Raw genomic sequence first — 27,015 nt, forward strand, 5'->3', positions numbered from 1 at the left:
AAATAACACCCTTAATGTTTGAGAGCGTTTGGATTTTACCCCTACTTCTTAAATGATATATATATATATATATATTTTCATTTACAACCTTAGATACTATGTGGCGCCACTTGTATACTTAGAAACCATTATTGTAAAAAAACTAAAAATTAGTAAAATTATGTCCTTTTTTTACACTTTACAAAATAAATTGGATGTAACTTAATCATAAGGTTAAAAAAAAAAAAAAACCCAAAAAACAGGAATAGGTAATAGTTTGTAGAAGATAAAATAAATAAATAAATAAAAATTGAAAAATGCCTTTGGTTTTTCAAAAATAACCATTAAAATGTGTTCAAAAATTAAAACAAGAAATTCAACATTTACTTTGGGTCTTTACTTCCTTGACTCCTCACATCCGACCAAAAAAAGTCTGAAGAAAAAATGGCTTATTCAGCCTCATCCATCTTCTACTGTCCAAATCCAAATCCCATCTCTCCCAAAATCGGTGTCGTCTCATCTTCAAACAAGCTATTTGGCACCAAAAATAGCTTCTTTCTGGGCTCCAAATTGGTATCCAAAACCACGAGAATCACAACCCGACCCGAACCCGTTACCTTGTCCGGCTCGTACCCGATATCCGCGGAGTCTCGCTCTTTCGATGTGGTGATAGTCGGAGCTGGGATAATCGGGTTGACTATAGCCCGACAGTTTTTAATCGGGTCTGATCTTTCTGTCGCGGTGGTCGACAAGGCTGTCCCTTGTTCCGGTGCTACTGGCGCAGGTATCATTTTCTGTAAGTCGGGTCCTTCTAATACTCTGTTTGTTTAGAAATTCCAAAAATGCATTATCTTTCACTGTTAAAAGTTTCTATATTCAAAGTTTCAAACAAAACTAATGAAAAATAAATGTTTGGTTTTTAAGTAAAGTAAAAGACAAGTTGGGAAAGTTATTAGCATTGTGTTTATTTACTTATTATATAAATATAAAAAAATTAATGCTGTGTTTACAATTCTACATTAATTTTTGCAATTGGATTCAAACCAAATAGCTGCATTAAAATTAATGGAAAGAGACACATTGTTTGTGTTTCATTGGTCAATGGCTGTGTTTATCTGTATATCCTATGAAGCACGGGTGTGTTTCCGGATTCGGATTTGGGTGCGGGTGTGGAACTCAGTAATTTTTGAAAAAGTAGGATGCGGGTGTGGCGGGGCGCGGCGATTAAAAAATTATTAAAATATTTTTATTTATATTTTCTATAAATTTTTACTATTAAAATATTCTTAAAAAACACATTATATGTCCTCGGTTCGCAAAACAAAGAAAGAAGAAGGCAAGAAACACAAAACAAAACACAAAACAAAAAAGAAAACACAAAAGAAGTAACAAATATTCAAAATAAAATTGAGGAAGGACAGATTTAGGATGTTTGGACCTTATTCAAAGCCGATTTTGGCTGTTCCGGCATGATTCAAGGCTGATTTCGGCCTGTTTCGGTCAGTTTCGGCTGCCGGCAGATACGATCCGATTCGGCTGATATGACCCGATTCTGGCCGAATTGGCCCGGCTCGGCAAGAATCGGCCCGAATCGGCTTGAATCGAAGCTAAGTTGGCCCGAATCGGTTTTTTTTTCAAAATAACCAAATCCCCCAAACAATTTCATTAGTTAGCAAGGTTTTGAAACTATTTAGCAATCTAACAAATCGAGTGTAGAGAACTCTTTGTTGTGCTAAATCGAGTGTGAAGAGGTCGAGTTCCAGGGAACTCGAGTCTCCGCGACTTGATTTCCCTGCCAGGCTAAAAACTTCACCAGACCAAAGATGAAGTTCCATGGAGATGGAGACCCAGGCAAGAAAAACATAGAGATGGAGGAAACCAAATTGAAAGACCCAGACAAGAAAAACAATGGAGGAAACCAAATCGAAAGACCCAGACAAGAAAAACAATGGAGGAAACCAAATCGAAAGACCCAGACAAGAAAAACATAGAGATGGAGGAAACCAAATGCATGAGGAAGAAGGAGATTTGGGAAGATTGTTTCTGCCTTGCTTTGGGTTGGTGTTTCTGCTATGGAACTCAAGTGTTTCACTTTCGAACATGAAACTCGAGTGTGAGACACTCGATTTCCTATGGTATAATGCTAACCGGATTTTTTTTCTTTCAAAATAACCAAATCCCCCAAACAATTTCATTAGTTATCAAGGTTTTGAAACTATATGGCAATCTAACAAATCGAGTCTGTTAGACTCGATTTTGCACTTTGAAATCGAGCGAGGTGGGGTCGAGTTTTAGTAGGAAATCGAGTGTCTCACACTCGAGTTTCATACTCAAGAGTGAAACACTTGAGTTACATAGCAGAAACACCAACCCAGAGGAAGGCGGAAACAATCTTCCCAAATCTCCTTCTTCCTCATTCGTTTGGTTTCCTCCATCTCTATGTTTTTCTTGTCTGGTTCTTTCGATTTAGTTTCCTCCATCTCTATGTTTTTCTTGTCTAGGTCTTCATCTCCATGGAACTTCATCTTTGGTTTGGTGAAGTTCGTAGCCTGGCAGGGAAATCGAGTTGTGTAGACTCGAGTTACATGGAACTCAACCTCTTCACACTCGATTTAGCACAACAAAATCGAGTTCTCTGCACTCGATTTGTTAGATTGCTAAATAGTTTCAAAACCTTGCTAACTAATGAAATTGTTAGGGGGATTTGGTTATTTTGAAAAAAAATCCATGCTAACCCCACAACTTGAACCCTTTTCCCCCCGAGAACTTCGTGCATGGGGAGGTGCCAATTCAACTACAAGGCCTTTGGCTATTTTAGGGTTTAAGTGATAGCAGTGGTAATTGACATCCTTTTTGGTAGCCCATGTCTGTGTTTGAACCCCACCCTTCCCTCCTCTTTCCTCATTGTCTATAAATTAAATAAAAAATCATATTTTGGGATATCCCAAAATAAAAAAAAGAGGACTAACAATATGGGGTGGAGGTAGATCTTGTTATAGAGATGGCTTTATAAGGTGAAGATGCAAAATGGGGATCGGATGAGAGTAATTATTCAGTACTTCGGGAAGCAGTGCTCTCTCCTCTCACATCATAGTGGGTCTTGTTGATCAAATTCATAGTGGGTCTCACCATTCATGTGGGAGGAGGGAACATTGCTCTTAGAGTATTAAATAATTCTCTAACGGATGGAGTATTGTTTTTGGTTTTCTTGGGTGGACTGCATTTATGTCACTTATACTAACATGTTAGAAACAATGGGGAGGAAAAAGGTTAGAAAAAGAGAAGTGTTACAATATATCCCCAAAAAAAAGAGGACTTAGACTTAGATCCTTAGAAAAAGTAATCATGCCTATGACTTGATTGAATATCAGAAATTATATAATAATATGTCTCATTTAGCATATCAAATATGTAAGAGATCAACATAGAAAAAGATGGTTCTAAATATATGATATAACCATATTTTATAAGGTGTTGTCACTTGTGAAATGTGAACTCTATAAAGCTAATTACAATATTGGAAATCAGATTATAAAAAATTACAATATTGGAAACCCCCTTCCATGCGGCCACCATTCTGGTAAACTTCTTATTGTGTGTATATTTTAAGTGGTACCTAATGGACCTAAGCTAAGGAAAACTAAGTTTTGAACATTTAGTAGAATCTTGTTAAATTGTCCAAACTGCTGACAACTCACAATTTTTTTTTACCATGATACCCTTTATTATTAGTGGTGGTTGGCAAAATAAATAAGGATGGTTGATAAATTCATTCTCATTTTTTCATCACTTTGGTTCATCTGAAATATATGAAGCAATTCTCTGGTTGTTTGAAAAATTGAGTGTAAGTGTGTATTCTTACATGCATTTTTCTTTATTTTTCCTGAACTCTGATTCGTTGTAGGGTATCTTCACCTTTGATCTGACATTTGAGCTGGTTCTAGGACAGGGTTATATATGGATGGTACACAAAACACCTGGAAGTGATACGTGGGAGCTTGCAATGAGAAGCCGCAAATTATGGGAGATGTTGGCGGAAAGTATATGTGATCAAGGCTTGAATCCTCTAGAAGTTTTGGGTTGGAAGAAGACAGGTATTTCAACTTTGCCTTTGATCAGACAAAAAATATGGATTTGCTATTTTATTTTTTATGTGAGTTTAAATTACTTTATATAAGTTTATGAACTCTGATTTCATAAAATTCAGTCAAGCCGTGCTATGCATGGTTGTTTGATGCTGATTAATTCTAACTCTTTCCAGTGGTTATTCTGCTTAAAAACCACTGATGATAAATACTATAATATTTAGTATTTAAAATTTTTCTTTCGTTTTGACAGGCCATTTTAGTATTTCAAAGGCATTGTGTAAAAAATTAGTTATATGTTCATCAAAATGAATGATGTACATGGAACTAATGCAGGGTAGACCCCTTAAAGGATGTTGGATAACCTCTCATGGTTGTAAGCTATATGCTCTCTTGACAGGAATCATGATGGGCTAGCAGAGAGCATGGATTAGGACTTGAGTAACAAGGGGTTAGATTGAATAGGAGAGGGTTCAAGACTACAAATAGTAGCAGAATAACAGAACAAGATAAATAAAATGCAAAGGCAGTGATTGTTTAAGGCATAAAATTTCTCTAGAACAAGAAGAGTCTCACTTCTTATGCTATGTTCTTGTGCAGTCTCACAACAAGAGGAAGTATGGCATCTTGCAATCATAATTCAGTTATGGCTATGATTTCTTATTAAAAAAAAAATTGAAAATTGATTAGTTACAGCCCAACATACTAAAGAAGTTACTTAATTTGAAGTAATTAATGTTTAAGTAAGCCATACCATATTGCTTCATGGTGAGGCACCTAAAGGCAAATTGCCTGCAACATAAATAAGCTTCTGAATAAGCAGTCGGTCTTTCTTGAAATTTCATTTAAAAAATAACCCCCATGTTCCACAAAATCTACAAAAGGCCTCTAAATCCTGTCCTATTCAAGCTCCCATTTCAGCCCTCCTGTTCCATGTCATATGAAAACATATTTCTTGTTTTGTAAACTTGTATAGGTCTTGTTACTACCCTATCATATCTCCCGGGCTTGAAGGCACTTGAACCTGGCAAGTGAAATGCAAGGTACTTCTTGTATATGTCTCCCTAGTTTGAGTCCTTGAAATTCTTCTGTTATCCAAGTGCTACCCAATTCTAGGGTGACTGATGCGGGAGATTCAAGAAGATTATTATTTAGTATTATTTATTTTTGCAAGTCAATTGTATTTTTATATTTTAGGTCTAGTAATTTATTAGGCTATTAGTATTTTAATTTGGAAGCAAGGTTATTTTTGTAATAAGGCAATTAGGGTTTCCTAACCAATTAGAACTAAGGTTTAGCAATCCTTTATAAGCAACCTATTGTACTCCTTGAGGAGATAGTTGATATTTTGATGAATGAAAAAAATGACCGTTTGGTCTCTCTTTTGGTTTGGTGCTGACTCTAGATCCACCTTAGGTGCTGACTCCAAGCAAGGCCTAGGTGCTGACTCCTAGGTCATATATTTTATTTTTCTGTTGTTTCAATTTTGTTCTGGTTGTCCTGCATCAAAAACTCAAGTTTATCAAACTCGAGTTCCAAGCATTATGGCAATTTGATCGAACATAATGCTTGGAACTTGAATTTGGTAAACTTGAGTTTCATTTGGAACTCGAGTTCCAAAAATGTGCTACATAACTAAATTAGTTTGGTCAAGTACTATTTAGCAAATTTTTCTGATAACTTCCATACCTCCAACCATAAATAGAGGCCTTATTCAACAGAAAAAGGGACCACGAATATACCAGAGCACTTATCAGAGCACAAGTATAGCATTTCGGAGATCATTAGATTAGATTCTTAGGAAGTAGTCTATAATTAAGTAGACTCTTGGGCTTGTAGGAAGATCATTAATCATATGCTTGTAAGTTCATGTTTCCTTGTATTTATATTGTTATCTCAATCAAGTATCCAGAAGTTTGATGCAATTAGTAGTTGTTTGTTGTAGTTTGATTTGATTTGCTGTTTATTTTGAAGCTATCTAGTGTTAGTCCAATCACTTAGGCTTGAATCCTTTATAATTCCTGCAATTCACTTTGAATCGAGATGACCTTTTTTTTTTTTTTTTTTTTTTTTTTTTATAAGTAATAAATTTTTTATTCAAACATTAAAAAAGAGTCACCCAAGTATACACGACATATACAAATTGGGATTAATACAATCAAGAACACAAAGTACAAGCATCCATCAAATCATAAATTGAAGAGATAGAATAGATTTCTACTACAGACATCCAATCTAATAGCATTCTAAATATTAAAAGTTTTAGATCGATTACTGTCCTTTCAGAATCCTCAAACACCCGTTACTTCACATTGCCTTATTTCTAGATTGTGCAATTCAATTTAGTTTACCTTGAATGGGAACAGTAGCTTAAACCAGTGGTTCAACTTAGTTAAACTCAGTCATTTAGGATTTCTCATTCTTTTGTTGTTAACTTGTTCATTTCTCCAAAATCCTATTAAGTGGGTGTTTCCAGACCCCAAACCCTAGTCTACGAAGTCAGATAGCACTTTGAGCTAGCAACAATATCTTGAGAACCATCTTGAGATAACAGCAGAAAATTGATGACCTTATTGAGTAACCTGAAAAGGTAATTAAGAAACCAAGATTAATGTAAAAATTGATTTTGATCAAACAAGTCTTTAAGCAGAAATCACTTTGCTGTTGTAGGTAGTGAAAATATCATGGCTATCTTGGCTGCTGCCACTCTTGTTTGGGCATTTATGACTATTGCTGTTTGGAACTACGAAATATCTTAGCTGCTGTTGCTCTGGCTCTGTATAAGCTTTAATTGCTTCATGGCAAGAGGATTTTTTTTCCCATTCTAATATCAAAATCAAGATAGATAAAAAAAGTATTTTTTTAGTGCACAAATCATAATTAAAGCTTTATTTATTGCAGCATAATTGTATTTATTAGAACATGAAAATTGGGAATTCTGTCATAATATAAAATAGGCACAAATTTCTGGAGATGGCAATCAGGTTCATACTCTGATTCAAAGTTGCTCATTCCTGGGGCGTGCCTATTTTCTTTTTAATTTAACTTGCAAAAACATTGATAATTAATATTTTCCATGAGGAGCTCATGTCAAGTATTGACACAAAGTTGCCAAGGGCTAAAAGTATAAGCTGTTCAGTGCCTTCTTCTTATTTTTCTCCCCAAAAAGAAATGTTTAAAACATTATTACAAAAGAAGGTAAGTGGGGATATGATTGTATTTCAAATCTACAGGAAGCTTGTTGGTTGGTAGGACTCCTGAGGAGCTGGACATGTTAAGAAGGAGGGTGAAGCAGCTATCTGAAGCTGGGCTACAAGCGGAGTGCTTGTGTAGCAGTGATTTACTTTTAGAGGAGCCTGAACTTATGGTTGGGGAAGATAGTGGTGCTGCCTTTCTACCTGATGACTGCCAGTTGGATGCTCATTGTACCGTTGCATTCATTGAAAGGGTATGTTACTTTTCTGTAATTTGTAATTAAATTTTTATCCACACCAAATTATCTGCCCTTTTTATGAAGTATAATTGAGATAGGTAAATTTGGTTAATTTGTAGGCTAACAGACATTTTGCATCAGAAGGCAGATATGCAGAGTTCTATAATGACCCAGTGACATGTCTATTAAGGTTTTTGTCATCCTTTTCTGCTACACCATAAGTTACATGAAAAATTGTGGAATGGAGATGATATTGGTTGACAGGCTAACTTTCATAATTCTTGCATGCTCAGATCTGGAAGCAGTTGGGAGGTTGAAGGTGTTCAGACCACCAAAAGTACCTTGTATGGTAAGGCAATTGTAGTTGCAGCTGGCAGTTGGAGTGGATCTTTGATGCATGACCTGCTTAGAGACTCAAATATTCAGTTGGATGTCCCTATAAAGCCTCGAAAGGTAAGGCTACAATGTGAATTGATTTCTTCTTGCATACCTTTGAGATTCTTTTATTTTTTCTGCCAAATATGTATTGATACTGCAATTGGTTAGTAAAAGGGAAGGAAAGCATCCATATTGACAAAAAATCTTCACTCACTTTGTCATTTCTTTTGTGGTGAGAGTGATGAGGAACAAAGACACCGGAAACTTTCATCCCCGGCCCATAAAAAATTCCACTTAGAATTACTCCTATTGAAGGGGTTAACTTTTGAGACAAGTTGAGTATGATGCTTTTAGTAAGGAATTTGCAGAAGCCTTTTTATTTCCTCTTAATTTTTCAATAAAGCTAGGGTCACAACAATTTCATAACACCCTCCACTTTGCCTACCACCTCACATGTGGGCCATTGAAATAATGTGGTGGGAAGCTCTTTTCCAGTCAACTCTTCTTGATTTCAGATGCAAAATTCCATTGCCTTAACTGCTTGTCAAATGGGCTTGGAGATTTGTGACGCAAACACAACTAGAGCTGGCCTGGGCTAGACATATAAAAGTTAAGTCTCTTCTGCATGGGCAGTTCTTCACATTTATTAGCATTCTTTGCCTCTAGGTTCATCCATTTTTAACCCTTGGGTTGCTACTAGACATCTCCTAAGGCAGGGGATTAGTGTTGTAGTTTGTAATGGTTAGGCGCATTTTATACTGATTTTTGGGCCTATCCCTGGGCCTACGAACAGCCTTGATCAAGTGTCTAGGTTTAAATTGCAGACTATGGTGGGCCCAGGTGTTAGGTTGTAGGCAAATTGGGGGGTTTTGTGAATTTTTGTTATGATCCTAGCTTTATTGTAATTTTTTTGGGACCTGTCCACTTTCCTTGCATAAACAGAGGGTTATTCAAAATTTTCCTTTGTTTCATGTATCCTTTTATTCATGGTGTTCCAAGTCTTTTGATGTCTAGGGCTTGAAGTGACCTTTGTATGGGAGAGGTATCTGGCCATGTGCCAACTCATGATCTTAATGTATGGTTGTTCCCCTCTTCAAAGGAAAGAAGAAGGTTTACATATTACTTAGTGTAGATAGATCTTGCCAAAATCACTACTGCACTAGGTCTGTATTGAAAGAGCAAGAAAAATGCAACCTTAAACTCCAAATTTTAAAATATCAAGGAATTCCAAGAAAATAGCTAAATTTAGCAAAGGAATATGATAACCAGGGGACTTTTGACTTGAAAAACTTATCTTAATGTCACAAATGGAGAACTTGGCGTAGGACATAGAAATGTATTTATATGGCTTGTGTGGGCATAGGGTTAGGATCATTTGCGAAAACTCTTGTTCATTCCACAAACCCTAACCCAGCAAGGAGTAGAGTTTTTGAGGTTAGAGGTTTTTTTATCTTTCTTTCTACCCTTCTACCCTTTCTTTCCACCCTTCTACCCTTTCTTTCCCTTGGAGGTTGGTGTGGCAATTGAATGTTCCTCCAAGGGTGGCTTTCTTTTCATGGTCAACTTCTTTAGGTAAGATTCCTACAATTGATAACCTTCGCAAAAGGCATATTATTGTTCTTGATTGGTGTTACATGTGTAGGAGGTGTGGGGAGTCGGTGGATCATATTTTGCTTCATTGCCCCATAGCTTTTGAGATGTGGTCTTTGGTGTTTTGTTTGTTTGGACTTCAGTGGGTTATGCCTCATAAGGTAATTGAGTTGTTTGAGTCTTGGCAAGGTAAATTCGGGCGACATTGCAATATAGATTTTTGGAGACTTGTGCTGCATTGCTTGATGTGGTGTATTTGGAGTGAAAGAAATGCTAGATGCTTTGAGGGATGCGAACAGTCCTTGCTAGAGATTAAGTTCTTTTTCTTACATACTCTCCTTGCTTGGAGTGTGGCTCTGTCGCATTTTTCTTGTTTTCTTGATTATTGTAATTTTGGTTCTTGATTTTTGCCCCCACAGTACATCCCCAATGTGCTTGGGTTGGCTATTTTTTCTTAATAAAGTTTTTTGTTACCTATCCAAAAAACAAAATTACAAGAAGGGTTAGGGTTTGTAGAATGAACTACAAATTTATGAGGAGTCTTTCTTGTAACAGTATATTAACATTTCTGATTTGACAACTAAACTAAAAATTTAACGAGGTAATAAGAGATTAATTTGATTTAAAGGAATATAATCTCAAGACACCTAGATTGTTAAAACCATATGATTTGTTTCTGTTGGACTTCACACATTTATTTATTTATTTTTAATAATTCGGTTGGACTTCACACATGCTCCCCATAATGGACAAAATAATGAAGTGGAAATGGATAAATCTTCAATGGTTATATCATTCTCCCTTAGTTGGAAAAATTTGGCCTCGAGTTTTAATTTGTTAAAGTATTAGTACTGTTGAACTTGAAACTTGCACCCACACGACAATCACCTTCCTTGGTCCTGACTTTTTCACGATAAACCTTATGCTCACCTTGCTCTTTGTGGTCCTCATTGTCTTTTTAACGTATTCCTTTGGCTATTCTTGAAATTGGACTAGTGGTGAATGGTAAGGTTGAGTTTCTTCTTTAAGGAAGCACATTGATGCATGAACCAATGCTAGGACTAAGGCTGTTGTAGCAGCAAATTGGCAGGGCAAAATCTATGAGATTTTGGAAGGAGAATGGGTGCAATGCTTGCCAATAGGGATGAGGTAAAACTTGGCCCTAGGAAGCATGTATACTTTCAATTGGTAGTCATATTACTGTTACATATGTATCCAATGTGGATATTTTTTTATGTGGAAGGATACTTCTCTAATTTCCTTCTTTGCAATTTGATTTCCCTATATGAAACTTATAGCTTCTTAACTGCTTTTATTATTAGACATACTTTACACGTTTTATCATTTATTATTTTATCTTTTAAATAAAAAATTAGCTTAATATGTATTTAAATATATTTATTTATATATCACTTAAATTATCCTTTCCATATCATATTTTAATTTTTCAGGACTTGGCATGCATATTTATTATTACTAGTCCTTGCTTGGCCCTAATTTTAAAGATCCAAATTCTTGATCAGTTGCTGTTTACGCAATGCAGGTGCAGCAGCTTACAACTTATCCAACATTTCTTGTACAGTAGACATTCTAGTTTTGCTTCTATTAAACACACCCTTTCACTCAGTTGTTGCAAAGTCTTCTAGGTCTCTTCAGAATCTTAAAATGCCGTGAACTTTGAAATTAGTTCTGCATTGGTTATCATCATGGACTAGGTAACAAATTTTCAGTGAGAGTCTCGTTTTATGATCTTTGCTTTTATACCAAATTGATGGTGGACAGATTGGAGAAATCTATCTACATGTGCTTGTGGTGGGCTTAGGGTTGAGAGAATTTGTGGTTTTGGGTTAAGGATTTTAGAAGAAAGAGCTAGGGTTCATAGAATGAATTAGAGTTTGAAAGTATGAATATTTGGTGGCTATTTGGTAGGAAAAATATGTTTTGGAGGGAGGGGGGTTGATTAGGGTTTGGTAGGTGAAGGGAAAATATTGATTTGGGGTTTTAAAGAAGGAAAGCAAAGAAGTTTCTTGTTGTGTGAATGACACATGTGAACGGTAATAATGCACCTTAGAAGAAGAAGGAAGGAAGAAGAATTAAAGAACACATTGGGGTTGATGTGATAAAGTCGTACCAAATAAACTAGTGATCCAAGACAAATTACTTAAATTTGAGAAACGCCAACCAGAAATGAGAGTGGAAAGAAAAGGGACACTGCCAATTTGCTTCTTTATAGTTTGGGCAAAAAAAAAAATTTAAATGGGTCGGGGACTTAGGACTGAATTTTGAACTCAAGTTCCATAACATACAATGACACTGTTTGAACCACAATGTTCTTTGGCAAGACTATGGGGGGCAATGTGACCTTCCCACTTATTTATCTATGAATTTGACAAAACTTGGATTTAAAATATGCATCAAAGTTTCTGTCTCAAAAACATGAGCAAAAGTTTCTTCATCTCATGTTTTTGTATGTTCTCTGCTATAATATTGTGAAAAGATAGAAGTTAACTTACTTGGACTCTTCACAAACATGTGGAGTACTATGTTTGACATGATGTGGTATGGTTAACACATTCTTGGTTAAGATAAATATCTCCAAGGTACTTCTATGATGCATTCTGTTACCTGAAAATATCCATGTGAAGTATCTTACTGGTATGTCTTCATCTGAGGTTTACAGTAGAAGAAAAAAGTGAAATGTCTTCATCTGAGGTTTACAGTAGAAGAAAAAAGTGAAGGCATATAAATGAGTTTTTTTTTTCCCTATTGTAAGATCTTGAAATGGATGAATACAAACCCTAAGCAAACATGCATATAAGAATACATGCATGCCCAACATCCAAGTCCTTGTAAATAGGGAGAGAAGTTATGTTTCCTGGAACATAAATAATTGGTGGTTGGGCATATCATGTGTTCCATGAGTTGCATTAATATATTATATCTTACTTGAGAACCACCTTCTCTTTGATCTGCATGATAGGGTCATCTCCTTGTGCTTGAGAATTTCAAGTCCCTTCAACTGAATCATGGTCTAATGGAAGTGGGTTATGTTGATCATCAAACTGGAACTCAGTTTCCCACCATTTCTGCCTCAGAACCATATGATGATAGGCAAGCTTTGTCTGTTTCAATGACAGCCACTTTGGATGCTATGGGAAACCTTCTTCTTGGTAAAGCCTTTTACCTTTGCTCTCTGTTCTCCCATACTCTTTTATCTGTCACCAATTATATGGTAGGGAGGGGACTTTTATATATATATATATATATATATACACGTTATGTTGGTTTTGTTCTCTACCCTCTACTTTGCTTTTACAAGGGGAGAAGTTGCCATTTGAGCTAGATTGCATTTAATATTTACAAAGGATCCCCCTTTTTTGGTAATTTTCTGTACTTAAGTGTTGTTTTGTGTGATTTTATTTTAGTTTCACTATTTTTACTGTTCTGTATATATATATATATATATTTTTTTGATAAGTAAGAAAGATGTATATTCAAAAAACTGCTTTATGCAAAGTAGCACAAAGCAAAACAAAGATTACAAAAATGGAAAGAAAAGCAGAAACAACAAGGAAAAACTAATTACAAAGAAAAAAAGAGCCAAGGAACAAAGAGAGAGAATCACTATATGTGAGTCCCCAAGCCCTAGACCAATAAAAAAGAAGTCAGAGAGAGGTGATCCATGACCTTTTCTGATTTAGTTGTCCATGTTGATTCTGAACCTACATTACCAAAGCTTTAGCAAGAGTTTCTTTGAGGTTAAAAAATCGTTATGTTTCATGAGTATAATTCAATGAAATAACATTTACCTATATTTTTGTTATCTTTTTCTCATGTTTTTTTATAAAATTTTTGTAATGGACAAAGGCTTTCACATTTGTTGTGAGCTTTAAGGTTGACTCTTTTACACAACATAGGGTAATTGAGCCTGGTGTAATCTGATGGTGATTTTATGATAAGTTGCTTCCACATGCATTTAGTGGACCTAAAATGGATGTATCAAATTGCAAATATGGCAGTCCTGCTTTCCCTCTTTAAATCTCTCTTCAGAAATATATGGGTCTGCAATATGTATTGTTGGTTCTAAATTAAATTTATCATTATTATCATTTGGACAAATCCATGCATGTCACCACTAATCATCGATCCAATTTCTGTATTTTCAGGAAGCAGCCGCCAATTTGTAGGGTTCAGCTCTGAAGTGGATGAGTCAATCACTAATCGTATATGGAAGCGGGCTGGGGAGTTTTTTCCAAAATTACAAGATTTTCCCCTTTCATGTTTCAGTAAGAGCAGAAAAGTGAGAATAGGGTTAAGACCTTACAGTGAGTCCCAATATCCCTCAAAGCCTTGTCAAACAGAAAAACGTATTTTAAATAGTTGAGTTTTGGAGATACTGTCAGTCAAAGAATCAGTTGGAAGCATTGCTTCTTCGTATTCTGTTTGATTGGTCCGGTGTGTATGGTCTTACAATTAGTAGCACTTTTTTTTTTTTATAGATTTTACAGTTTCACTTCTATTTTGTGCATAATTTTGTTGTAATTCTTTTAGGTTATGGAATGCTCATCATCATGAGCATTAAGTAATCAAGTTTATTAATCAAGACTATATATATAAACATAGTTGAGTTTGAGGATTTGAAATGACATAAGATATTCCTGTCCAGTGCTTGATGGGAAGCCAGTGATTGGCTCGGTGCCTGGCTTGTCAAATGTGTTCCTTGCAACTGGGCATGAAGGAGGAGGACTTTCAATGGTAAAATTCACTCTCTCTCTCTCTCTCTGGGTAGTTAATTTTCACTCTCTTCTTCTGCTAAAAATTTAAAGGAAATCAAAAGAATTGCAGAGGAATAAATTGCCCTACTATGCATGCAGGTCTATCCATATTGTTGGTGGGTATTGCCAAAGTGATTAATCGTGTGTTAAAAGTTCGACTCTATTTAGCAAATGCCATAATTTATTGCGAGTTCCATCATGTGTGAAAGCAACATAAGAACCATTCATTATTTTTTTTCCAATTTCCAGGCTCTAGGGACTGCTGAAATGGTTGCTGATATGGTGTTGGGAAATCCTGGGACAATTGATCATGCACCCTTTGTCGTTCAAGGCCGATGTTGAGAAAATGTGTCAATCAGGATAAACATTGGAAAATTTGTACATCAGCATACCGGTTCATTTAATGGATAAAACAGCTTGTTTTTCTGGGGCAGTTGTATGCCCACTCCTTCACAGATGCACAGTACATTTCATGTGTTATGTACAGTCATATCTGCCTGCAGGTTGATGCTCAGTTCCCGTGTTTACTGTGTTTCTCTCAGTCATCATATTTCTGTTAAGCATGCTTGTTTCTTGCTTTTGTATTTTAGCTTTAGTTATTATCTTGAACAAAATGTCCTGAACATGTCTGCAGGTTTCTTACAGTGGAGTGCTTCTTTGTATGGTCTAAATGATTAAAAGTTACAGAAGCTCCCCCCTCACACCCCAAACAAATAATTTTTTTATTTTACTCAAAGGTAGATTTTATAGTGATTTTAGGAATACTATTGAGACTCTGCATCTAACAAACTAATTAAATGAAAATTTGTGATTCAGTTGGAAGAGACAAAAAGAAAGAGAGAGGGATAGAATCGGCGTATTAGACACTAACATGTAGAGCTGGGGGCAACTCTTTTGAAGGAAGTGGAACTTTCACTCCTGTAGCATGAGGTATTGGTCGAGTAAATTGTAAACTAATATATATTAGCTTTACCAAGCAAGTTCATGGTATTAAGGTAATCTACTTATTAAAATAAATAAGAAAGGATCTTTTGCAAGGTAATGCTCTTTGAGTCGATATGGTATAATGTCTGAAAACATTTCAAATAGATATACTGTTAGGGATTCCCTTTCCCGTTATACCCTCTTTGGGTCCATTATTGGATGTGTCAGGATACAAAAGTTTGTATGGAATCTTCACAGGACCGCATCTGTTCTTAAGCCTGGGATCGTTATTCCTCTCCATGATTTTTCTCTCTATCTTTTGAAGTTCAGCATTGAACTTGTCAAATTTATGCTTAACCTCCTCATTGTCTGTCCACTCTGATGGCCTCTGACCCAAGTACACTTCGTCTGATGTGTGCTGAGAGAGGACCTCTACTAATGCTACAGCAAGGCTCATCTCAAATCTTTCAGGCAACATCTTAAAATAGTATTTGTCTGGATCCTCAAGGAACTCGGCATATTCAATAGATCCTTCCTTTGGAATAAACTTTCGACATAGTGTGGGACGGTTCAGAGGGTAACCAGCATATGCATATTGCCCAAAGTTCACTGAAGCATGGAGGGCAGATGCAATCCATATGAGAGTTGTCAAAGCCTGTGTTAGTTCTGAAAATTCTTTCATTTTGTACCACCATGTCTCATTACGCTTATCACCGTGACCGATATTTTTTATTTCTGACCACCATGCTTGGAGTTCTATGTCAGACTTGACAGAATTATCATCTTTATAGAAGATTGAGCAAAAATCTGTGACCCAGGTCTTGATGGCGGTCCATATCTCAATTCCATCTGCTCCATAGGGATAGTCCTCAAAGAGGAGCCGAACTCCAGTGGGATTTGAATCTTTTATGGCCATGCCTCTGGAGAAATTTTGCCATGAAGGTCTGATATCAGAATATGATAGTGTAGAAGTTACTGTGTATCAAAATACTTGTAGCTTTTTCCCATGGAATTCATAGGTTGAAAAAAAAAAAAACTTTGAACTTTGATCTCATAGATATTTAATTAGACTCACTAGAATGTTAGCAAGAAAGAAATTCAGCAAACAGATATCAAACCTAGGAGGTACTAGAAAAACAGAGTTTTTGGGTGCTATGTCCCAGTTGTAAATTTTCTTGCAAATTAAGCTTGCACATATGTAAAATCAATATAATTGTACGAAATACCTCTTGATTAGATCATCGGGAAGGCCCTGCTGATCAAATCTCCACTCCTTGTAAACTTCAGAAGACAGCTCCATGGAGATTTCACCAGACAGCAATATTTTCTCAAGGACTCCTCCAGAGTTAATGAGGATACTCCGAGCCAATGCATTTATGTGCATGGTGTCTTTGAAATGAGGATCTAGTAATCGGTGGATTGGATGCATCACACTCAATTGCCTCCTAGTGGCAATGATGAAGGGTTCAAGTACTGCATGGGTTTGTAACCTAAAAAATGCATCACATAGCAACTACTCACTATTTTATGGTCACAAATATCTTATTAGAAATATTTGGCACCAGCGTACAATGAAGGATAAAAAATATATGAACCAGCTGTGAATAGCACTGCACACTATGCGGATAGACAAGCATAAAAGTAGGAAATAAATCATGAGTTTCCTGAAATTTGGATTACAGAGTAAACAGAATTGTTCAACTCACCAATGGCTGATTAGTTGATGATGAACAGAGTCATTAGCTACAACATGAGTTTTAGCAAGTTGCCACAATGCTGCTTCGTTGCCATGACTTGCTGGAAGAATCACCATATTAATTTCACTGGCATAAGAGGAGCCAGGCAAGCTAAGTTCTATTGCTATTGGCTTTAGTGTGTCATCACTTCTTCGGAACAGTAGTGTACGAGATGCATAGGCACAAACACCCTTTGTGTTTATTCTGTTTAAAAATGGCATCAGGTAGTCATGATGATCCAGGATGAGTATCTTCCATCCGTTCATTGCCTGTGACACATTGGAAGTCGAAAAGAATAAAGTCAATGCCTGAAAATTTACTTGAAAAGTTGATATAATTTTCTGAGTCAATAACTATTCTCTATTTATCTGCTATAATTTTACTTTGAAATAAACTCAGTAGACTTTTGAGACATCAGACCTATTCTTTGAAGGCTTTAAGCCTTGCTTCAAAGGAAAGATGCTCCAAGCAGTCTATCTGCTCTAATTGTAAGGTTGGCAATTTGGCATGTTACATTGTCTCCTATTAGTATGTTGAAGAAAATTGGATGGAACCCTTGGTATTTTATTGCTTTCTGTGAAATAGTAGCTAGCTGCCTCATCCATAACATAATTAGGTTGTGTTTATCCACTGATCCATTAATTTGACAGGCAGACTGGTCCCATGCAGGGGTGGGGGGTTAGGAGAAGAGAGCCAAAGTGATATTGGTACCTCAGTAAGACTCAGGCCATCGAGGTTGTTCTTTATGTCTGACTCCATTATTGAACTCCTCACTCCATTTTTGCTCTGTGGTGGAAACACCTGCAATGTAAAAGTCATATAGAATATTTCAAACAATCAGGCATACTTATAATGCAATACCTAAGAGTGGTAAGAATGAAATCAATCAATTTAACCAAATTTTGAAAGCCAAGAGTCTTGTAGCTCAACTGGCACAGCCTAGCGTTTCTAATGGAGACGTCTAGGGTTCAAATCCGCCCTCCCCCTTTGTAACTATCATATTATCAAAAAAATACCCAAGTGTGGTGAGAATGCCAAGGAGTAAGGTTGACTTCTAGCATCTAGACATTGTTACAATTGTATAAATCTAAAACAGGCATAAATTTGATTGTCCACGTATGATAAAAAGATGGAATGTTTCTAAATACTTTTTAAATTATATTGGGACTAGAGAGAATTTTGACATATTTTATTTTACTTTTGTATCATTTATAATTGATATATAATTGCTTTCAGGAAATCATTTGTGTGGTTCATAATTGGTTATAAATTTTGTGATATCAGTTGAAATCCAAGATATTTAAAGCAGCATGGTTGGTCGATTGCACATTTGCACTCCATCTATATCACTTTTCACATGGCCACATCACGAATAATTGTCATAAGCTGTATCTTTGAAGTTTAATACCAAAATTCTAGCAATTACAATTTGGGTTGGGATTCTCTGGGTCTGGATTTTACAGTATCAAAATTGATTTCAATTGCATATATTGTGGACTGAAGATCAGATCTCTCTCTCTCTCTCTCTCCTTTTGAGACGAGAGAACAGATCTTAGTTTGAATTGGCATAATAGAAGAATCCTAGTAGTTCACACCTTGATTCATGCGCTAGAGGGTTTTTTTTTTGGTTGAGATGGGAGAAAAGATCTTAGTTTGATCTTTGATGGCTGTATTGGCATAATAGAAGAATTCTTAGTAGTTCACACCTTAATTCACGCACCATTCTTGAGGAAAAAATGCATGGAAGTGTAGTTACCTCCTTTTAAGTGTTCATTCCCACTTAAGGAGAGTTAATAAATTTTTTGTGGGGATTCATACCAAGTAATACTAATACCTAGCTTATTGCACCCGGTGAAATACTTATGGACAGCTGAGGAGTTCTTTTTTATTAACTTTTCTCTTCAGCCGTCCAATCAGAAAGATAAAGTAACCTTTTAATGTTTTTTGCCTAATTAAACGACTAAGGAGTCCTTAGCCATCCATATGTATTGCATTAGATGCAATACACTAGGTATTACAGCCAATCTAGATCTATTTCTTGGACATTCTCAAGGGAAAGTAGACTTTTATTTAGCATATATATTTTTTGACAATGGTTATTAGAAGTAATTTAACTTTTTATTTTCAGACTCTTAGAAATCTTAATATTAGCAAGTAAAAAGTTTAAGAATGGATTAAATTTTGGCTTAGACCATATTTCTATTCTTTAGATTTCCTTGTTCACATTTGGCTCCTATAATTTTTTATTTAATTTTTTTTTTCTTTCTATAATAGGCTCAATAGATCATAATTTCATTAATTCAGTTGACAGAAAAATTATCAGATTTTTAAGGAAAATGGTTTCATAAGAGTATTTTTAATTGATAAATTTGTTCTCAAAACTTCCTGCGTGAACCTTTTTCATGCAATGAATTTCCTAGTAAAGTATTCAATTGCATATATAGGTTCACTCCATGTATGTTAACTATTCTGATGTGTCTTGACACAATTTATCTTTTCTATTGTGTGCAAACTGATTTCCTCTATTATGTTTCAATTATTGGCTGCACTACTCGCTCCCACTTTCTGGTTGCTTCCTTTTGTGCTCTCTATCTGTTAAAATGATCTTGAAAAGAATTAAGTTCCAAGCTTAGTTTTTTGCATGCAATTCATTCCCATTGTAATAATATCCCTTCTTCCTTATTAATATTTTTTGGGCAGGTAAGTGTGGGTGTGACATTGGTGGTTCTGACCTAGGCCATGACCTGAGCTTACAATTGCTCAAACCTTGTCCCTAAAGGGGGTAGAAGGTACCTCCAAGCACTGGATTTTTGCTGGATTAATTCCCGCAATCATTTGTCGCCCAAACTCTTCGTCATCCATCCATGCCAATTCATTTTCTGAAAACAGAAAACAATATTTAATGAAAAATGAAGTTTAGTAATTGTGCTGGCTTATAAATTGTGACAGTTATGTTATTGACCTGCAATAATTTGAGGCAATGGAAATTTTACTGGGTTTTGATTGCTTGCATGAATTACTTCTTTGAAAAGCTTTTCTGGTACCATATTCTTCAATGTCTCTTTAACCTGTCCCTCCACCACTTGGTTTTTATTGCTGGAAAAAAAGCTACTTGTCTCTTCAAATGAACGAAAACTACCAGAATCTTGTTTGAACAGTAATTTTGCTTCAGGGATAAGCAAATGTACGGTAGCCTGGATTGAATTTGATATAAACTCAGATAGTTTCTTTGGGCTGAACCGCTCATCCGGAGGAACGTATATGTCTAAGTTGATTTTTTCTGGCCGGCTCTCGGTTAAAGGATCTACAGATTAGTCATTTAGAAATTGCAACATAATTTTGCATTAGAGGTGTATCTTATTACTGTGAGGAAGGGGAAAAAAAAGGACATTGGGTGTCAAATTTTGACCCATGGTAGAGATAGAGCATCATATCTGAAACCTTGCCTAGAGTTGACACAACAATATCGTGCATCCTGAATTCAAGAACCCTCTTCTCCTTTTTTGCTTAATATATTCATGTACAAATTAGTTCTCCATTGACGCTAATTAGAATACCTGGAATACAGACTTGGGGACCCTAAACATTCCAATAGACAGGGTAGTTTTGGCCTAATGACAAATGATAGCACTATGTAGCAGTTCAAATCCTATTGTTTGATAAGGGAGGTAATTAAAAAGCAGCATGCATTTCTCATGCTTCACTTTAGCTAATTCAATGCTTTTTGCCAACCCTGAGAAGAATTATGAAGTAGTGTATACCTGCTTTGCTAGGAGGACGACCTGTTCTTCCTCGACGAGGATATGGATGTGATCTAGACCCACCCAAGACAGGTCTCACATATTCTCGACCTTTATCAGGATTGCCCAGATCATTGTAAAAGTCATAGTCGTAGATTCGGTCCCATTCCTTCCTCTCTCCACTTTTATTGCCCCTCAAGCTTTTAAGTTCCTCCTGCCTCCAATCTCTTAGGCCACCTGGTGTTTGGTTTGGAAGATGACTCTACAATAGCAACATCAGTAATTTTTTTTTTTTTTTTTTTTTTTTCCGTTACTTATTAGTACCTTAAGATGATAAAGCAGTCTGATAAATGAAAGGTAAAAATTATACAAACCCCATGTGGTTTCTCTTTAAAACACAATTCTCCTTGAGTTTTTAATGTAATACTTTAACCTGTGGTACTGTTTTTTGTGTAAACCGGTAAAACATCTGTGAAAATAAAATGTGAGTGGTTCATGTGATAAACACTTGTCCATATTTAGCGTTGCATCTTTTTCATATAAACCAATACATGCAGTTTGTGTGTTATACTCAACAACTCCAATAGGAGTGTTATGTTCAAAACTTCAAAGGGGTTTTGTGTTTTACGGAGAAACCATAGAGGGGTTTTGTATTTTTTTTCCCCTAAATTAAACTTGTTCCATGACTTACTGTGTTTGAGAAGAAAACTCGATCAGCTTTGGTCAGTTGGAAAGGGTATATCCAAGAGTTGCAGTGGAAGTGGATCGGATGCAAAGTTTGGAGAGTTGCAGACTGAAGGAAGAATTTTTGCTTATGTTGGCTTTTAATGACTAAAGCTCCCGGAATTCCAAAATCTAGCTCAACCCGGAACTTAATTGTGTATTTTGTGGCTTTCATGCCATTAAAATCGTAGCTCTTTCCACCTTTGAGCCTCCTCTGTTCACTCAACTTCCCTTTGCCAGATCCTGTAGGAAGCCATATGAAGGAAAAAAAAAAATTTACACTGAGTTTTACACTTAAAGCTATCATGTGAAAGAGTAAAGCTGTGTGTATTCAATAAAATTGTTTTTTAACCAAAAAATTTCACTTGTGAGTAAAACTTAATTAGCCCAAAGCTGTAAAACTGCTCAAGACTAGCCCAACAGTGCACAATACACTTGGGAAGTAAAAAAAAAAAAAAAAACCAGCCAAGAATAGGTAGCTTGTTAGAAGATAGCAATAAGTTTCTTAGAGAACAATTGCAACTAAATGTATCTTTTTCATCATAGTAATGAGTACTGACAAATCTTGGTTTTTCCTTAAAAAAAGAAACAAAGAATAATTGGTTTGTTTATAAGGTGCTGTAAATGTCGTTAGTTGGATAAAGAACCAATCTTCAAAGTTCTTTTTTATGCCAGCCTTGTGAAATCTGAGTGTAATACTAGACATCCGAGTATTCATTCTCATTACTCATAATTGAACTTGATGTGATTTCCTCGATTTCCTATTTAAGCTCTCTTTTTAGTCCCTCTTTCTTATTCTATGGAGGGTGACCATCTTGAAGAGCTCTGGACTCTAGAGGGAATAGTGAGGAGATCAAAGAGCTCTAAACATATTTTTTAACACCCAAAAAAAAAAGGGGTCAATTTTCCTTATCTTCTATGCATTTACGGTTTACCCATTCTAAATCAATCATGTTCTCTTCCCCATCCTTAAACCATAATCATGTTTATTATAGACTTTTTTAGGAAGAAACTAGGATAGGAGGGCATGTCATCAAAGTGATATTTTGAGTTTTTTCTCTTCTAAAAAGTTCATAAATGAGTGGAATGAAATGAAAAGAAATGTGTAAATCATAAAGAAATGGAAATGAAAAGAATGAAATGAAATGTAATGTATTAAAGTAATGGAAAGAAATGGAATAAAGAATAAAGCTAAGTAATCTTATTTGGATGTTTTAAAATAAATGAATTGAATTCCGACCCTTACCTCTCACACCCTACAAGCATTTATACTTATGAGTGACCATCTAGCTCTTATCCCTCCATACCATACAAAAATTTATACTTATAGAGTGATCATCATGTGAAGAGTGTGTGGTGGTTATTTTTTGTAAATTTGGAAAGTATTCAAGTCTTAAGATTTTTTTTTCCTCTTTATTTTTCTTATCTTGCTCTAATAAAAAAGTCTTTAACTTCTTATTTTCGAGAAACAAACACACACATACTTGGTTGTCAAGGAACGTATCTCAAATTAGTTATGGTCCCGTTTTGATGTTCAATTCTCAATTAAAACAATGTTAATCCACATAAACATATGATAATGCAATATATTTGCCTAGCTAGATCATGGAAATTTATTTTTAAAAAGGAAAAGGAAAATATTTGCCTTGGAGAAGTTGATTTGTTTGCTCAGCAACATAGACATTTTTTGGGGTCCTTTTGACATAATAAATCACAGCACAGTAAGTTGATATTTGGCCAAATTAAAAGTTCCTAAGATCCTTTCCCTCCATTTTAATATAAATAGGATTCATTTTGTGGTTAAGAGATAATTTTCACATATTTAAGGATGGTGCTACATCATTTAAAATTCTATTATGCCAAAATAACAATGATAAATTCCCCCTCAAAAAAAAAAAATGATAAATTAACTTATTTTAAATTACATGTCACCAAATAAACTCTTAAATTCCAAAAAAAACGAAATCGTTACCATAAAATAGATTGTCTCCATCCTAAAAACAAATTGAGAGGACCCTTTTATGATACAAAAAAAAGAAGGCATTGTTTTCCATTGATTTCTAAAAGAAACAAATGCAGTAATTTTGAGAAAACATATATCCTAATGATTAAAATGAACTTACCTGGCTTGTCCTCAGTGCAACTACAGATCTGAACGAAAACTGATTTTTCAGGATCCGATTCCCCATGACGGATGATAACAACTTCCCCCTTGATGATGGTAGTCGAAGATTTAGTTTTTCCACTTGACTCACCAGGAACTTTGCCTCTAATAGCACTCAAATAATCTTGTAAACAAGAACATAATAAGCCTTTGCTTGCCATGTTGTTTTACCTGGTTTAACACAATCTTTCTAGTTGGGGTGTCTCTCTCAGTATGAGTTTTTGTATTAACTCTGGAAGAATTTGTGATGTGAGGAATGACTGCATGGAAAAGTAAAACATATTCTTAACTTTGTTTTTTGGCTATGCATTTGAATCTATACCATTCTTGCGTGTGTGGTTTATCCCAAAATGCCAAAGATTTTATAAACATTTATGAACAGGACTAAAAACATGTTATATTGTAATTGGTACGGTGCAGGAGGTTTGTGGTACAACTTTTTGGGCTAGTTCACGTGAAGTCCTCTTTTACAGAATTTGTCTGAAACTCATGTTGATTGGGAGGGGGTTATATACAAGCAAACAAAGAATACAATCATCAATCTCACAGTTGAGGTACTGCATCATATTTCAACAGTATAGTTTTTATAACAGTGGGGGATCAGAATTTTAGTTCGTGGGGCAAAATTAATTTGAAATTATTAATAAATATTTATAACAAAATACATATACAATTGTAAATAAGTAAAAATTGAAAATTATTGTGTTTCTTACCATTTAAATAAATTACATAAAAAATAAAAGACAAAAGTATTATGTGTCTGTGTGATAGAATACTAGTGAGAAAGTGAAAAAATGAGACAAGCCAAAGCTAAAAGTTCTTTTTGAGTTGTTAACTTTGCTATGTCTAGATTAAAAATAAAAAAACTTTGACATGTCAGGTATCTCTTTATAGTGCCATGTTCTTTTGCTTTTTTTTGAGGAAGATTGTGTCAGTTTTTTGCTCCTTTTACTGAGTGTTGTTTTATTTTTTTCCTATGTTTATGAATCAGAGGGGGCAAACTTTTCTCATATACCTATAGCTAAGAAAGTTTCAGAGGAGTCAGGGGGGTAGTTGCCCCCTCTCAACCCCCCTTGGCTCCACCCCTGTTTCTATTGGAGAATTATTTTCATAAGAAATGTTTGTGAGTATAAGAAAGAATGATAGTGAGAAAGAGGAGTGAACATTTTGTTTGAGAGAGGTAGCGAAGCTCAAACATGATAATATATTTGTCTTCCATTTTGTTTCAGGGCTTGCTTGTGGATGGCTTTTTTCCTTTTCTATTTTTGGTTATGCTAATCAAGTTTCTTGCTTATGCATGCCCTCATTTCTTTTTTAAAAAAAATTGGTATTGTATTAGATGATGGTAGTGTACCACAATTCGTATATACCATTTTCGCCTTGTTAGCAGTAGCTCATGGTAGCTTACAAGTTACAGCCCATAATGATACTTCCATGAGCACACCAAGCATATTTGAGATTACTTGTCACTTCATTTGGCATCATTTCGAGCAGGGTAGTCTTCACTTGCACTCACCTTCCTCTGAAGACCAACTTGTTGATGCGTTCACCAAGTCATATCCACTGGAACTCCTTTGTGATCTTATCTTCAAACTCAAGATAGCTTCTTTCATGTACTAATTTTAGCAATTTTGTTCTATAAAATTATACTTTACCCCCCTTTAATAATATCATTAATTCTTTTAAGAGTAATGCTATTGCCACAAACTTTTCAACAATATTTTTATAAACTGTTGAGATAGAAAATTCATATTAGTTTGCACTTGGCCCACCACTTACCACTTACACCACTTTTTGACTTACCAATAACCATTCACTATATCAGCAATTTGTAAAAAAGTTTGTAGCTCTAGCATTCCTCCTCGTAAAGACCATAAAAAAGTCAATAGATCTAAAATCTAAAACAAAATATACAAGCCCAAAAAAATTAACACAACAACAAAAATTACCAATAGTAAATCTAAAACAAAATAAGCCCAATTAACCTATTTTACCCAACACAAAAAAAACCCAGCCCTTTAAAAATTTTAAATAAAATTATTTTTTCCTTACCCAACCTCAAAGTCACACACACCAGAAACAAATCCCTCAAACGGCTTAGTAGTAGAGCTAAAGGTCGAAACTGTCGCACATAGCCAACAACAAACCCACCCTCCCTAACTCTAAGTTCTGGTTTCGTCTCTGACTATATGCACATTGTTTTATAATATTGTCAGTGGAAAATATATGGATTCTCTCTCATCTTTTTTTTTGTTACTCTACTTGCAATTGCTCATCGTATCTAGGTGAAGGATAGCCCCAAATTTTAACCAATAGAGATGCTATGGATATGACAAATTTTATGACACAAAGCTTAGAGATTAATGTGTTGTCTATTTTAAAATAAAATTCAAATATTTATTTATTAGTTACTTGAATCTAACCAATCATATTTATTAGCATGTCAATTTGTCAACTTTATGCAGTAAAATATGTAGCAGCTTTAACAATAAACATTTAAAAAAAAAAATTATTCTTTTTGTTGGATGTGCTTCTAATCCTTCGTTTTCTCTGGAGAATTTGTAAGACTTTGAAACTTATTAATCTCTCACACAAGAAACTGAAAAATCACAACAAAATAAAGTTGAAATCAAACATCCAAAAAAATATTTAATCTCAAACCTCAATTTTTTTGGCACAGATCACTGGAAATTTTGACACTCTTCATTTAAAGAATAAAAAAGAGATTTATATTTTTTTTAAAGCTCCTTTGTAGCTGCTACTGCTACAGTTCAGACCTTCTTCTCCAATTAGCATTGCGTCCGTTCTTTAAGGTTTGGAATGGGCACTTCTTTAAAAGCTTTGTTTCTTCCTTGCTTTACTTTCTCAATTTCTCTTTTGCTTTATTCTTGGTAATTTGTTGAACTTTCTCATTTTTTGTTCTTTATAGTACTTTTTTTACACTCCAGACAAGCACAGGAGTAAGCTCATTTTTGTTCTTTCATCTAAATATTGGGGTGGGAATGGGACGGGGCATAAGGCCTTTTTTGCTATTTATTTGATTTTCACAAACAATTTCTTTAAGTAGCCTCAAACGAAACTATTTCATTAATTAACATCAAACGAAACTATTTCGTTATGTGATATCATTTTGAATCTAAGTTATATATATATATATATATATATATATATATATAATTTGCTAATGGAACTTGAGTTTTAAAGAGTTGAGTTCTTCACATTGGAACACGACTTTCGGAGACGTGAGTTCCAATTGAGACTACTTAACAAAATCATTTTGGTTAAGACTATTTAACGGAATTATTTATGAAAATAAAATAAATAGTCAACAAAAAAAGGCCGGGACATATGGTAGCATAGGACCATAGCCTTTTTGTTAAACTTTTTAAATAAATTTTTACTTTCAATTTTTTTTTTGTTTCTTTTTATATATATATATATAGAGAGAGAGAGAGAGAGAGAGAGAGAGCGAGCGAGAGAGAGAGAGG

General features: G+C 35.0%; 2 protein-coding genes and 1 long non-coding RNA gene across 9 annotated transcripts; 2 read left to right on the top strand and 1 right to left on the bottom strand.

Annotated features, from left to right (window-relative positions):
• The first annotated feature begins 349 nt into the window (after window positions 1–349).
• On the top strand, window positions 350–14,754 carry LOC126698882 (uncharacterized). 7 transcript variants are annotated; one of them, XM_050396382.1, is made up of 9 exons: window positions 351–763; window positions 3,924–4,073; window positions 7,298–7,512; window positions 7,617–7,687; window positions 7,791–7,950; window positions 12,446–12,635; window positions 13,632–13,790; window positions 14,132–14,220; window positions 14,490–14,754. In XM_050396382.1, the coding sequence occupies exons 1-9, from the start codon at window positions 424–426 to the stop codon at window positions 14,580–14,582; spliced, it is 1,467 nt and encodes a 488-aa protein (XP_050252339.1). In that variant the 5' UTR covers window positions 351–423; the 3' UTR covers window positions 14,583–14,754. The 7 variants fall into 7 exon arrangements, 6 of the variants coding, with proteins under 6 accessions (XP_050252339.1, XP_050252341.1, XP_050252342.1 ...); XM_050396384.1 differs by having other exon boundaries at window positions 607–763; window positions 3,929–4,073; window positions 14,490–14,693; XM_050396385.1 differs by having other exon boundaries at window positions 615–763; window positions 3,884–4,073; window positions 14,490–14,693.
• On the top strand, window positions 7,957–11,134 carry LOC126698883 (uncharacterized). Its single transcript, XR_007646628.1, has 2 exons — window positions 7,957–10,614; window positions 11,009–11,134. It is a non-coding gene; the product is annotated as an uncharacterized LOC126698883 (long non-coding RNA).
• Window positions 14,755–15,201: 447 nt separating the features above from the next.
• On the bottom strand, window positions 15,202–23,889 carry LOC126698881 (linoleate 9S-lipoxygenase-like). The gene is made up of 9 exons (XM_050396381.1): window positions 23,487–23,889; window positions 21,332–21,606; window positions 20,662–20,902; window positions 19,863–20,204; window positions 19,694–19,779; window positions 17,612–17,701; window positions 16,871–17,169; window positions 16,391–16,654; window positions 15,202–16,084 (listed from the first exon to the last, which is right to left on the bottom strand). The coding sequence occupies exons 1-9, from the start codon at window positions 23,686–23,688 to the stop codon at window positions 15,322–15,324; spliced, it is 2,562 nt and encodes an 853-aa protein (XP_050252338.1). The 5' UTR covers window positions 23,689–23,889; the 3' UTR covers window positions 15,202–15,321.
• Between the last annotated feature and the right edge of the window lie 3,126 nt (window positions 23,890–27,015).

Source organism: Quercus robur, chromosome 9, assembly GCF_932294415.1.
Source record: "Quercus robur chromosome 9, dhQueRobu3.1, whole genome shotgun sequence".
Taxonomy (NCBI): domain Eukaryota; kingdom Viridiplantae; phylum Streptophyta; class Magnoliopsida; order Fagales; family Fagaceae; genus Quercus; species Quercus robur.